This window comes from Impatiens glandulifera, chromosome 6 (genome assembly GCF_907164915.1).
Source record: "Impatiens glandulifera chromosome 6, dImpGla2.1, whole genome shotgun sequence".
In the NCBI taxonomy this organism is placed as follows: domain Eukaryota; kingdom Viridiplantae; phylum Streptophyta; class Magnoliopsida; order Ericales; family Balsaminaceae; genus Impatiens; species Impatiens glandulifera.
In genome coordinates this window covers 46,295,178-46,308,894 of record NC_061867.1, presented here as the reverse complement: position 1 = coordinate 46,308,894, position 13,717 = coordinate 46,295,178, and the positions used below count along the sequence as shown (strand labels likewise).

The following is a 13,717-nucleotide window of genomic DNA, read 5'->3' as shown; positions in this document are numbered from 1 at the left end:
ATGGGTAGGTCATCAGGAATTGTTTGTCTGATGGTGATGTGCATGGTACTGAGTGCACCTCATGCACAAGCAACCATAACATGTGGTGACGTGACAGGTTACATATCTCCTTGCCTTGCCTACGCAATGAATGGCGGGGGTTGCCCCGCCAACTGCTTGCTGGAAGGAGTTAAAGGCCTCAATAACGCTGCCGCCACTACCTCCGACCGTCAGGCAACTTGCGAGTGTCTTAAAACACTCGCAGGCTCCACCTCTTTCTCCCACGCCGCCGAAATTCCAGACAAATGCGGTGTTCATATTCCATACACAATCTCCCCCTCCACAGACTGCACCAAGTCAGCTCTCCATCTACCTATACCCTCTACTTATATATACATACACAATTTGTTACTTAATTAATTTGTTCTTTCAGGGTGACTTAAGCGGATCGATCCAGGAACATTGCGGGGTGCATGCCGGTAGGTCTTCACAACCAATTATGACGGCGCAAAGTTATCTAATTTTCCTATTGTTATTTTGAGAATAAAAGATTTGTGGACTTTCTCATTTACTATTAATGTAATAATTTTCTTATTGTTATTTTGAGAATAAAAGATTTGTGGACTTTCTCATTTACTATTAATGTAATAGCTAACAGCTTCATATATTCATATATATGATGCATGCATGCTTTTGAGACTTTAATGAGATATTCATTATGCAATTATATATATAATGCAGTGTTTTGATTATAATATCTTAATTAATTATAAAACTGTATTATTTTAAAAAACAATTTTAAAATTGTGGTGATTTTGATAAATTGAGAATTGTATTTTTTTTAGTTAAAAGATTTAAAAGGTGATAATAATAATAATATAAATTATTATTTTTTAAATTAAAGATATTTTAATTAATAAAATAAGTTATTTGATTCATGGGATGTGAGATGAAATGATATTTAATTATTTTAAATTAAAAAAAAATTAAAGTTTTCAATTAATTATTCTAATTATTAACAACAAATTATGAGAAAGTCATACATTAACTATGATATCAATTTATTGGGTATCAATTAATCAAATGGGATCCATGCTCACATGGAGGGACACTTCATATTTTCTTTCTATCTCTTTTTTAACTGAAAAAATCACATAATTCTACTCTACTTTAATTTTTTCATATAAAAATGTAAAATTTAAATTTGAAATAGAGAAGGTTGACAAGCAGATTTATTTCTATAAAAATTGGCCTTATTTTATTTAAGTTTGTTAATTTCATTTTTATAATCATATCATTTAATTCATTAATTAGAATATTAAAATATTTTTTTTATTTTTTTTGGTTATAATACATTAAAAGTTGTATAAATATATAAATTATAATGAGGTATAAATAATATAGGGTAATATAAATTGTATAGGTTAGTGATATTTAGTATAAATTATAAGAAATTGTATAAGTTGTGATTTATAATTTTGTGTTTGGTATATAGTATAAGTTGTATAGATATTAATTTAAAATTTTAATTATTATTATTATTTTATATTTATTTATATTATAAATAATATTTTTTATTATTATAAATTATTGTACTATTATTTAATAATTAATATAAATTTAATTAACATATAAAAAAATTAATTATAATATAAACGATAAATTATGTTTATTTAATTTAAATATTATTAATAATTGTAATAAAATAAAATTATTATTTATAATATAAGAAAATATATAAATTAATAATTAATAAAATTATCATTATAAAAATAAATAAATGTTTTTTAATTAAAATATTGAATTATTTAAAAATATATATTAAAAATAATTAAATATAATAATAATATTAAAACTAAATAAAATATATTTAATATATTATATAATAATAAGTTATATATAATATTAATAAAGATTATAATGAAAAATTAAAAATTAAATGATATAAGAAAAGTATTGTACCTAGGAGGACTAGTTACAATTTTATACCAAATATAAGTTATAATTAGGGTTGTAAACGAATCGAATCGAAGCGAATATTACTGTATTCGATTCGTATTCGTGAAACTATTCGAATATTCGTATTCGAATTTTTTTCGAATAATTAATGTGATTCGTATTCGATTTGAAATTGATATTCGTATTATTCTCCGATTCGAGTATTCGATTCGATTTTTTTTAAAACATAGGTTTTGAGTGATTATCAGCAAAATGACTAAATGTGAGTTTCAAGTTTTCAACCGAAGAAATATATATATGTATTAAGGTTTTAGAATAAATAATATTTATAAAATTAAAATTAATAAAACAGTATATATATATATAATCGAATATTTAATCGAATATTAGCAAATATCGAATCGAATATCTTGATTTTGTATTCGTATTCGTTTATTAGTCGAATCGAATCGAATATTTTTATTCGAATTCGAATCACAAAATTACGAATACGAATATCAAAATTTGAATACAAATACCGAATCGAATCAAAATTATTTAATTCATTTACAACCCTAGTTATAATATAGAGATATATTTTATACTAATAGTAAAATTCTAATAAAAACACCCTATTAAAACACTATTGATATAATTTATAATATTGATATACCAATAGTGTTATACCCTTTATACTTCATACCAAACACTCCAATAAAATTATAAATTAAACTATTTTTTTTATAATAATTAATTATAAATAACATAAATATAAATTTAAAAAAAAAAATTATACTTTTCACAATATAAATGACAAAAATCTTAGAGCTTGTCATTTCTTTAAATGCAACTAAAATCAAACCTCATTCAATCTATCTTCTCAATAATTCACATCATTAACAAAAAAAATTTTTATTAAAATATCTTATATATATTTTAAATATTTTTTATTATATATTAATAGATTTTATTTAAATAACCGTAATAATGTTGTGACTTAAAAAAAATTATAAATATAATATTGATGTTCAACTTGTTTAAAAAATATGTGAAAATGCTTTCAACTATTTTTCAAGATAATATATTAGGGCATTTGAATTAGATTATCTAAATAATTATAAAACTAATCACGTGTAAAATTGTACATAATTTTAAATTAGGATTTTACTCTCAACATAAGGGTAATAGATATAATGTTTCACCTACATTAACTATGTTTTAAATATCTCTATATAATTTTGTATGAATTTGTCCTTTATACATTAATTTTTATTTGAAATTGCTTATTGTACATTTATTTTTGTTTAAAATAATTAAACTATTTTATACACTACAAAACTAAAAATCTAATTACAAATTTAAACAATTTTCATTCTATGATAAAAAATTTAACCATATTATTGATAATTAATTTAAAATTATTGATCAATTAATGTTCCAACAATGTTGTGTTTCTCAGATTTTGATTACAACATATTTTACTAATAAACTCATTTTTTTTTCAAATCAAATTATATTCATTCTCACGAAGGAATAACTTCATTTTGATGTAAGTCATGTCTAGTCGGTACATTCAAATATATTACGGGTCTTGTATTACACTATCATACTTTATATTTCGTAATTTTTATCATATTATTTACATTTTAACTATATGACTATCAAAATAAATTATCTCCTTTAACTTTAATATTCTTTATTTTTTAAAGATAATTTTGAAGTCACAATACAAATACATAATATTTAAATATGGAGGAGACGAATGAGTAACAACCTCGTCGACGCCTTAGTCTGCAACAATGTTGTCTGGAAATGGAACAAAACATATGTATCGTCGTTTGAGAATGAAATTGAAGAAATTATTTTTGAGGTGTTCATTGCCATTGCGGGCGGGTTTTAACTTCCGGATAAATAACGAGTTAGGATTTTCTATTATGAAAACGGGCTAGAGTATAAATACATGCACTTTTTGGTATTTTTTTTTTTACAGACACAGTAAGGTTGAGAGAGAGTGAACAGATTTAGGGTTTTCTGGTTTCTTCTTTATTATTTGGCTGATCTAGAGAGAGAGGTTGGGGGAATATTGTGGAGTATTCAAATCAATCCTAATGTAAACACTTTTTCATTTGAGAGCAGGGTATGTAAATTTCTACTATTGACATTTCTTTAATTTAGTGAAACTTATCCCTCCTATGGACGTAGGTCAATTTTGACCGAATTACGTATATTGTGTTGTTATTGTTTTGTGTTATTTTAGTTCTTTTGATAAATCTGTTATTCGTCATAGACGATTTGGAAACTGAATTGTCACAGGTTTGATTTTTAAGAAGATTCATAGTTTTGTTGTTGCAAAACCCAACAGTGGTATCAACTAGTATTGATTGGTTACCTAGTTTTAACGTTGGAGTAGAGTGCTCTGCTAGTTTTTTAATTTTGCCAACGCTTAAATAAGCGTCGTTAAAACTTTCGCCTTTCGGCAACGCTTGTACCGACGCTTAAATAAGCGTGGTAAAAACTTGTGCCCACCCTGCTTCTGGCGACGCAAGAATAAGTGTCGGTAATATTTTTGGCGACGCTTTTAAAGGTTGGCAGAAGTCTTTTTAAGCGTCGCCGAAAGTCATTTTTGTTGTAGTGACACTTTTTGGTATTTTTTTCTTTATAGACACAGTAAGGTTGAGAGAGAGTGAACGAATTTAGGATTTTCTGGTTTCTTCTTTATTCTTTGGCTGTTCTAGAGAGAGAGGTTGGGGGAGCTTTTGATTGTGGAGTATTCAAATCAATCCTAATGTAAAAACTTCTTTCATTTGAGAGCAGGGTATATAAATTTCTACTATTGACATTTCTTTAATTTAGTGAAACTTATCCCTCCTATGGACGTAGGTCAATTTTGACCGAATTACGTATATTGTGTTGTTATTGTTTTGTGTTATTTTAGTGCTTTTGATAAATCTGTTATTCGTCATAGACGATTTGGAAACTGAATTGTCACATGTTTGATTTTTAAGAAGATTCATAGTTTTGTTGTTGCAAAACCCAACAGTGGTATCAACTAGTATTGATTGGTTACCTGTTTTAACATTGGAGCAGAGTGCTCTGCTAGTTAGTCGACAAAATTCAAATAGGAAATCAACTAGTTTCTTTACTAGGATTTTTGTTAGTTGTTAAGACTATAATAATGGGGAAATCTAGACTTGATATGGTGAGTCTGAATGGTACAAACTATAGGAAATAGAAACTGATAATTAGTGATTTGTTAGTTTCAGATGATTTGAATGAAACAATTGAAAATGAGGGTGTTAGACTTGAGAGTACAAAAGAGACTAAATTAAAAAAGACATATAGAAAGGCGTGTAGTTTTATTTGTTCGTGGGTTAGTGTAAATTTTGTGCACCATGTTGAGAACGAGACTACGTTGTATGGTGTGTGGAGCAAACTTGAAGCTCTCTACACCGGAAGGTCAGCTAGGAATAAAGCAGCACTGGTACGAAGGTTGGTGAACCTGAAGTTCATTGATAATAAATCAATTGCTAAACACTTGAATGAATTTTAAAATATTTTGAATTAGCTGAGTAGTATGAAGATAAATTTTGATGATGAAGTTCGAGCACTTTTAGTCCTTCTTTTCCTACAAGTTAGGAGACACTTATTATCACTCTCAACAACTCATCATCAAATGGTAAAATCAACATGGAAGCCAGTTCCTTACTTGATGAGAATAATCGAAAGGGGGATAAATCCTCTAAGTTTGATATGTTGGTGACTGATAGAGGAAGATCAAAGGATAATAGAAATGGTTCGAGTAGGGGCAAGTCTAGAAAGTCTAGAGCTCCAAAGAAAGACGGTGCTTGTCATTATTGTGACAAATGGGTCATTGTAAAAACAAGTGCTGAAAATTTAAAAAGGATAAAACAAAGGTTACAGTGAAGCCTAGAGAAAAGAAAGAACAAAATGCAAATACATTTGCTTATGCTTCGAATGGTGAACTAATATATGCTTCTAACTGTCAAGACTTCTATCTTAGCACGTATTCAAATTAAACAACATGGATTGTTGCACAGGTGCCTCATTCCATATTGCTCTACACAAATGTTACTTCCAGTCCTACAAAGCTGGTGATTATGGTGAGGTTCGCATGGGTAACAGTGGCGTGTCCAAGATTGGTCTTAGTGATGTTAGTTACGAGACAAAAATGGGTTGTTTCCTGACATTAAGATATGTAAGACATGTTCTTGATTTGAGAATAAATTTGATTTCCTCTAGTAGGCTCGATGAGGGAGGCCACCATAATGTTTTTAGTGGTGGATCATGGAAGCTAAGCAAGGGTTCCTTGGTTGTTGCACGAGATAACAAATTGTTCCTTATACAAGACAAATTTGGAAATTGTCTATGATACATCATATACTGTTGTGATGGACTCATCCTGTGAGTTGCGGCACAAGAGATTAGGTCACATTAGTAAAAAAATGACTAAATGTTTTGATCAAGAGAAATGAGAATTTTAAGGATGTTCATCTTGAAAGTTGTGAGAATTGCTTAAAGGGTAAGCAGAACAGAGTCTCCTTCAATAAGTCGAAGGTAGAACTGAAAAAGAATGTCTTTAAGCTGGTTCATACAGATGTTTGTGGTCCTATGAAGATTAAATACATAGATGGTGCTTCTAATTTTGTAACATTCATAGACGATGTATCTAGGAAGGTTAGGCATATGCTATAAAGTCTAAGGATAAGGTTGCAGCGAGGTTCGAGGTCTTTCACAAGCTAGTTGAAAGAGAGATGGGCAAAAAACTAATGAGGGTGCGATCAGTTAATGAGGGAGAGTACATAGGCTCATTTGATGATTATTGCAAAGAGTAATGTATTCGACATGAACAGACTGTACCCAAGACTCCACAACAAAATGCAGTGGCATAGAGGATGAAAATAACAATGTTAGAACGGATGAGAAGTATGATCTCCCATGCTAGGTTGGCTAAACATTTATGGGCTAAAGCCATGAGCACTATAGTATATATGATAAATTGTTCTCTCTTCAAGCCATTGAATAATAAGTGTGCAGAAAGCGCCTAGTCAATTAAAGAAGTCAGTTATGATTATTTACGTGTTTTTGGTTGTAGAGCCTTTGTGCATGTTCCAAAAGATGAGAGGTCTAAGCTAGATGCAAAAACCAAGCAATGCATATTTTGGGTTATGGTGATGAAAAGTGGGGATACAAGTGTTATGACCTAGTTAACAAGAAGGTTTTGAAAAGTCAAGATATGATATTCTTTGAATATTAGACTATTGAGAATTTTGAAGATGGTGACAAGTTTGATGCGCACACACGTGATCTTCCTAGTCTTGAGATGTCTAATGATGTTGAGAAGACAAGGTCACATATAGCTTCGGACTCGAATAGTGATGATGATATTCCTTAGGGTCAAGTTGTAGGTCATGGAAATGATACTGAATTTGATATTGATGATAATATTCATGCTGACTTTGAAGTTCAACATGAAGATGGAAATCAACAGAATCAACAAACAGAGGTACTTAGGAGGTCTACTAGGGATAAAAGATCAAGTTTTAAGTACTCGACTATAGAGTATGTCCTTTTAACTAATTGTGGGGAGCATGTATGCTATAAGGAGGCTCTTGAGGATGCTCACAAAGAAGAATGGCTCGCTGACATTGATGAAGAGATGAAGTCATTGTTGAAAATGGCACATATGGACTAGTGGAAAGACCAAAGAACATAAAAGTATTACAAAATAAATGGGTGTATAAGATCAAGTAAGAGGGAGATGATAGCAAGCCAAGATACAAGGCTAGGATGGTTGTGAAAGGTTTTGGTCAAATACATGGAATCGATTATGATGAGATTTTCTCACCAGTAGTAAAGATAACTTCCATTCGGGTGGTGTTAGGTCTAGATGCTTTTATGGATCTTGAGGTTGAATAGCTTTATGTCAAGACTGCATTTTTCTACGGTGATTTGGATGAAGATATTTATATGGAGCAACCTAGAGGTTATAATAAGAAAGGTGAGGAAAATAAGGTGTGCAAACTTGTCAAAAGTCGGTACGGTTTGAAGCAAGCACCAAGGCAGTGGTATCTTAAGTTTGAGTCGTTCATGACCATCCATGGGTACATGAAGACATTTATAGATTAATGCGTCTTTGTACAAAAGTTTTCTTCTAATAATTTTATTATACTTCTCATATATGTTGATGACATGCTGATTGTAGGGAGAGTCAAACTCAAGATTTCCAAGTTGAAAAATGATTTGGCCAAGCTTTTTTAGATGAAAGACTTGGTTCCAGCAAGACAAATTCTTGAAAGGCAGGTCATTCGTTATTGGGTGAAGAAAATGCTATGGTTGTCTCAATAGAGAGATATTGAGAAGATTTTAAAAAGGTTCTGTATGGACAAGACAAAGTCAGTTACTTGTTCATTGGCTACACGCTTGAAAATAAACAAGACAATGTCTCCCAAGGATGAAGAGGAATACAAGAAATGTGTAAAATTTCATATGTTTCAGCAATTGTCTACACAAGACCGGATATAACTCACGCGGTTGGAGTAGTTAGTCGTTTCCTTTCAAATCTTGGTAAGACACACTATGAACGGTTAAATGGCTAATAAGATATCTTCGAGGGACCTCCAAGTATGCTTTGTGTTATGGTACTGGAAATCCACATGTTGAAGGGTTTTCTATTTCAGATATGAGTGGTGATATCGACACAATGAGATCAACTTCAGGGTATCTGTTTACCTTTAGATGAGGAGTTGTATCATAGTAGTCTCGTCTACAAAAATGTGTTGTTTTGTCTACTATAGAAGCTGAATATATTTCCATTACTGAATGTGGTAAGGAAATGAGATAGATGAAGAAATTATTGAAGGAAACGGGTATAGCACAAGACATGTTTGTGTTGTTTAGTGACTCACAAAGTGTTATACATGTGAGCAAGAATCTAAGTTTACATTCACGTTCAAAACACATCAAAAGAAGGTATCATTGAATTAGTGAAGTGCTCAAGAAGAATGAGTTATATTTGGAGAAAGTGCATACGGATGAGAACGGGTCAAATATGATGACAAAGGGCTTGCCAATGGGCAAGCATGATATATGTTTTGCCAAAGCCGGAATGGTTATGGCAGGGGAATCACGATGATGAATGTTTATAGCAACATTCTCCAATGGCTTAGAAGGGGGAGAATTATTGAGGTGTTCATTGCCATTGTGGGCAGGTTTTAACTTTAGGGTAAGTAAACAGGTCAAGGTTTTATGTTATGTAAACGGGTTAAAGTATAAATATATTTTTTGATATTTTTTCTCTATAGACACAATAAGGTTGAGAGAGAGTGAACAAATTTAGAATTTTCTGGTTTCTTTTTTGTTCTTTGGTTGATCCAGATAGAGAGGTTGTGGGAGCTTTTGATTGTGGAGTATTACAATCAGTCCTAGTGTAATCACTTTTTTTATTTGAGAGTAGGATATGTAAGTTTTTACTATTAACATTTCTTTGATTTAGTGAAACTTATCATTCCCGTGGACGTAAGTCGATTTTGGTTGAACCACGTATATTGTGTTGTTATTATTTTGTGTTATTTCAGTTTCTTTGATAAATTTGTTGTTCGTCATAGACGATTTGGAAACTGATTTGTTACAGGTTGATTTCTAAGAAGATAGGTGGTTTTGTTGTTGTAAAACCCAACAATTATCTCAATACAAAGGTGAAAGTTTTGTAATACTTTAAAAAAATTGATATATCATGTAAGAGAAATTTGTGTATATTTTCAACACAAATTAATGATTTTATAATATTTTAGATATTATGGTATATAAGTTCAATCAAAATAAATATAAAGAATAATTTAAAATAAAATAATGTATAACCATATATTTCAAACTTATATATATATATTATTACCCTAACCTAATTAACAACTTTCTTACCAAATGAAAAAAATTAAGTTTTTCATCAGAATTATAAATATAATAAAAATGTTATTTTTGAAAGAAACTAAATAGAGCCTCCTCCTTATAGTATGACAATTTTTCTATTTTGCTGTTTATTAGTTTGTGGCTTTGTGCACAAATCTTATTTTATAGTGTGTAACGGATATATAAGACCATTATTAATATTTGTTAAAAAACAGTTTTTGTACTAGTTTAATAAAAGGATTGAAAGAAAATTGCTAACAGAATAAATACCATACCAATGTCATGACCTTACTTAAATCATAATGTTTTTAATCAAATATTATAACTTGGACAATTAGATTACAATATTATTTTTCCTTAAACTAACTTTCTCAGTTTAAACTAATTTTGTAACCGGGATAAGTTTCTTGCAGTGATTAATAAAAAAAATAACATTTACATAACACAATGTTTCTCTTTTAAAAAATAATTTCAAATATAAATTGAAAAGTTATTTTTTTGGGACCATTTTTCGATGATTTTTTAGCATGAGAGGATAACTCATTTTTATTTTCATCACTCATATTTGAGTTGTTATGTTTTATTTGATTAGTTATCTTTTTTAGTGGAGTCGAATTTTTCGTCCCGAATTTTTAATCCGAATAATATTTTCAACGATTTGTGGGACGTTTGTTACTCATATTATCTGATTGTCTCAGTGATATTTTTCGAGTACGTTGTTGTTGTCCCTTTTAACTATAAAAGAAATTAAATTACCTAATCTAAAATTGATTTTTATTTTTCCATAAGGAGTGAGTGAAACATATTTTTTAGTTAGAAGGTTCTTTTATAGATATTATCTCATTATTTTTATGAGTTTCTAATTTTTTATTTTTATTTTTACTATATAGGTAAATGATCGGTTATCATTTGACATAACTTTTTTCTGCGTTACTTATAAAACTCGGTTAAGAACAATATTTACTTCAGCTTAGAATATCTGGTAGAGATTCTTTCGACACCGTTTAATTGGTCAGTTAAACTTACTTTACATCATCGCTTATCGAATTATCGTGACAGATATTTGGAGTCATTATGAAAAAATTACAATATTGTTAGATATTATTCATTAATAATTTAATTATTGTAAATATATCATATTATTTAATATCTAGATTTGTGTTTAGTTGTTTTAATTTTGTATTTTAATTTTTGATATATAACTCATAATTGAAAATTAATTTCTTTTAATATACATATATACTCTCTATACGAGAAATTTGATGAAATGGTCCTCATAAGTAGTCTAATTCCAAAAAAGGCCCACGGTTGATAAAGTTGGCAAAAAGAGCATTTTTGCCCTGTGAAAAGTCTGTAATACCCTCCGCGCGCCTGTTTTACTGCTCAACTACGAGAAATGTATTTCTCGCATTTGGTATTTCTCGCATTTGGTGCTCAATTACGAGAAATGTATTTCTCGCATTTGGTATTCAATTACGAGAAATGTATTTCTCGCATTTGGTATTTCTCGCCTTTGGTATTTCTCGTATTTGGTAATATTCTCCGGCCACAAACCCTAAATTTAGGGTTCTCATATAAATACTCTAAAACCCTAATTTCACATTGTCCTTGTATTCTGAAGCTGCCAAAATGTCGAAGCGAGGTTAGTGTTTTCATCTTCTATACAATTCTCTATTAACTACATGTTTGATACTTGATAGTAATTCAATGTTGAAAAACAACGTGTTTTAGGTCTTCCTGTGGCGGCTACGGTCAATTGTGCCGACAATACCGGCGCGAAGAATCTCTACATCATATCAGTGAAGGGGATCAATGGTCGTTTTAATCGATTGGCGTCTGCTTGTGTGGGAGATATGGTTATGGCGACGGTGAAGAAAGTGAAACCTGATTTGAGAAAGAAGGTTATGCCTACTGTCATTGTTAGACAACGCAAGCCCTGGCCGAAAGGATGGAGTGTTCATGTATTTTGAAGGTGTATTTTGAAGGTGATTTAGTAGATTCTGATTTTGTTTTGTGTTATAACTTGTTACTTGTTTAACCAATTCTTTACTAGAACAGTTAGACTGAAGAACCCACATTTTTCACAATCTGATTGATACAATCCCTTATTTGATTACAACTAGGGCAAATCAAACAATTTGAAAAGCATGCACATTTCTACAAGTAAATAACTTAACCAAATAAAGCTCATCATAATCAGATATCTGTTTTGACAATCAAAGTGTCATTTAGTTAGTGTACAATTTGACTTTTTGATTGATTGTCATGTCTCACTTCATCATCACAATGCCTTTAACCCCCTTTTTCACTGTAATTCACTTTTGTATGACAAACTCTCAATGTTAAGGATTTAGAAATAGTTTTTCTTTAGTATTGGTTTTCAAGGGTATTTGGGTATTGTATATACCCACTAAGATATTAAAGAAAGAGTATTAGAAATAATGAATAGAGTTTATGGTATGATTAATGATGTATTTAGAAACACTATACTCACTTATTTGCGTTCAAAGTCTTACCTACTTCTTGGTCTTCTCCATTTTGAACAATCACAACACAATTTTTTTTATATATGAAATTTGTTGATTGTAATATGTAAATATCTTGATTGATAAATATGTTGTTACTATGCAGATAATGCTGGTGTGATAGTGAATCCTAAGGGAGAAATGAAAGGTAAAAAATGTCTCAAAATGTGTTAAATTACTATATCATCTTTAGGCCTCATTCATTCACTCACCATTATTTGTTTGATGGTAAAAAAACCAGGTTTTGCCATTACTGGTCCAATTGGGAAGGAATGTGTTGATTTATGGCCCATAATTGCAAGTGCTGCCAATGCTATTGTCTGATAAAGCCGAGGGACTCTTTTGCTTTTAAAAAACTTTTCAATTTTGTTTTTGATTCACAACTGATATTAGAATCATATACCCTTTCAATTCTTGTGATACGCATAACATATTTATGAATGTTGATGTATGTGAGTGCTTTCAATGTTGGGTCATACCAAACATGCTATTCAAATATGTAAAACATCTAGTCAAGAAAATGTGAAATAAATAAAGCAGATGGTTAAAAAGTTTATATCTAATACCAACATATATAATGTCAACAATTTTTATAGGACAAAGCAAAAGTCGCAAGGAGTTTTTGTGTTCTTATCAAGGCCCATAGTTAGCCTCTTAATTTCTCCATAGTTAGCCTCTTATTGACATGATTCCATTAAGATTATAGTTGTTGAAGCATGAGTCTGTCGGATTGACATGAAATAAAGAAAAATCTGTATCTTTTATAAAGGATATTTTAGCTATCACTTTAAGAGATTGTGCATGTTTTATGATGAAAAATGCTTATAAATTTGTACTCCATATGACACCAGACAACGATTTGTCAATTATCATCTGATTTCGGTTTTCATATTCATAAAAGTATTTCAAAATAGATATTTTTCAGCCTGCGGCCTTCATAATATAATGGGTTTAGCAATAAAAATAATAAACATTTGGATAGAAACTAACTGTAAAACTCCACAAATAAACTGTAATTTTCACTCAACAATCTGACTGTAAAAACTCCATAAATAAACTGTAATTGGCGTAGTGTTTGCTTAAAGATGATGCAAAAGAGAGACATAAAGACAGTAATAGTTTACAAACTTAAACAGATTCTGGTTCAACCCAACAAACATATTTCACTGTTATTCATCACTATCATTCCCGAAAACTAAAGCTATTGGAATCTTTGCCTTCTTCTTTGTCGAGCTACTGTTCGAAATCTGGCCAACATAAGAAACTTCCTAATTAGGAAACAACAATGACAAGAGTCCTAACAGAAGTAACAAGGAAAAACAATTGCCTCCCTTTTTGGCTTAGCTTGT

General features: G+C 30.1%; 2 protein-coding genes across 2 annotated transcripts; both read left to right on the top strand.

The window, feature by feature from the left end:
- On the top strand, positions 1–422 carry LOC124943692 (non-specific lipid-transfer protein 1-like). The gene is made up of 2 exons (XM_047484168.1): positions 1–335; positions 413–422. Exons 1-2 carry the CDS (start codon positions 1–3, stop codon positions 420–422), a joined length of 345 nt encoding a protein of 114 aa, XP_047340124.1.
- An 11,050-nt stretch (positions 423–11,472) lies between these two features.
- LOC124943691 (60S ribosomal protein L23-like) lies at positions 11,473–12,692 on the top strand. Its single transcript, XM_047484167.1, has 5 exons — positions 11,473–11,485; positions 11,575–11,804; positions 11,897–11,900; positions 12,475–12,516; positions 12,610–12,692. Exons 1-5 carry the CDS (start codon positions 11,473–11,475, stop codon positions 12,690–12,692), a joined length of 372 nt encoding a protein of 123 aa, XP_047340123.1.
- Positions 12,693–13,717: the final 1,025 nt, after the last annotated feature.

Excerpts from the sequence above, each read along its gene's own strand:
- LOC124943691 (XM_047484167.1), top strand. Across the intron at positions 12,517-12,609 it reads TCCTAAGGGAGAAATGAAAG|GTTTTGCCATTACTGGTCCA; the intron begins GTAAAAAATGTC and ends TAAAAAAACCAG.
- LOC124943692 (XM_047484168.1), top strand. The coding sequence starts at position 1 with ATGGGTAGGTCATCAGGAATTGTTTGTCTGATGGTGATGTGCATGGTA.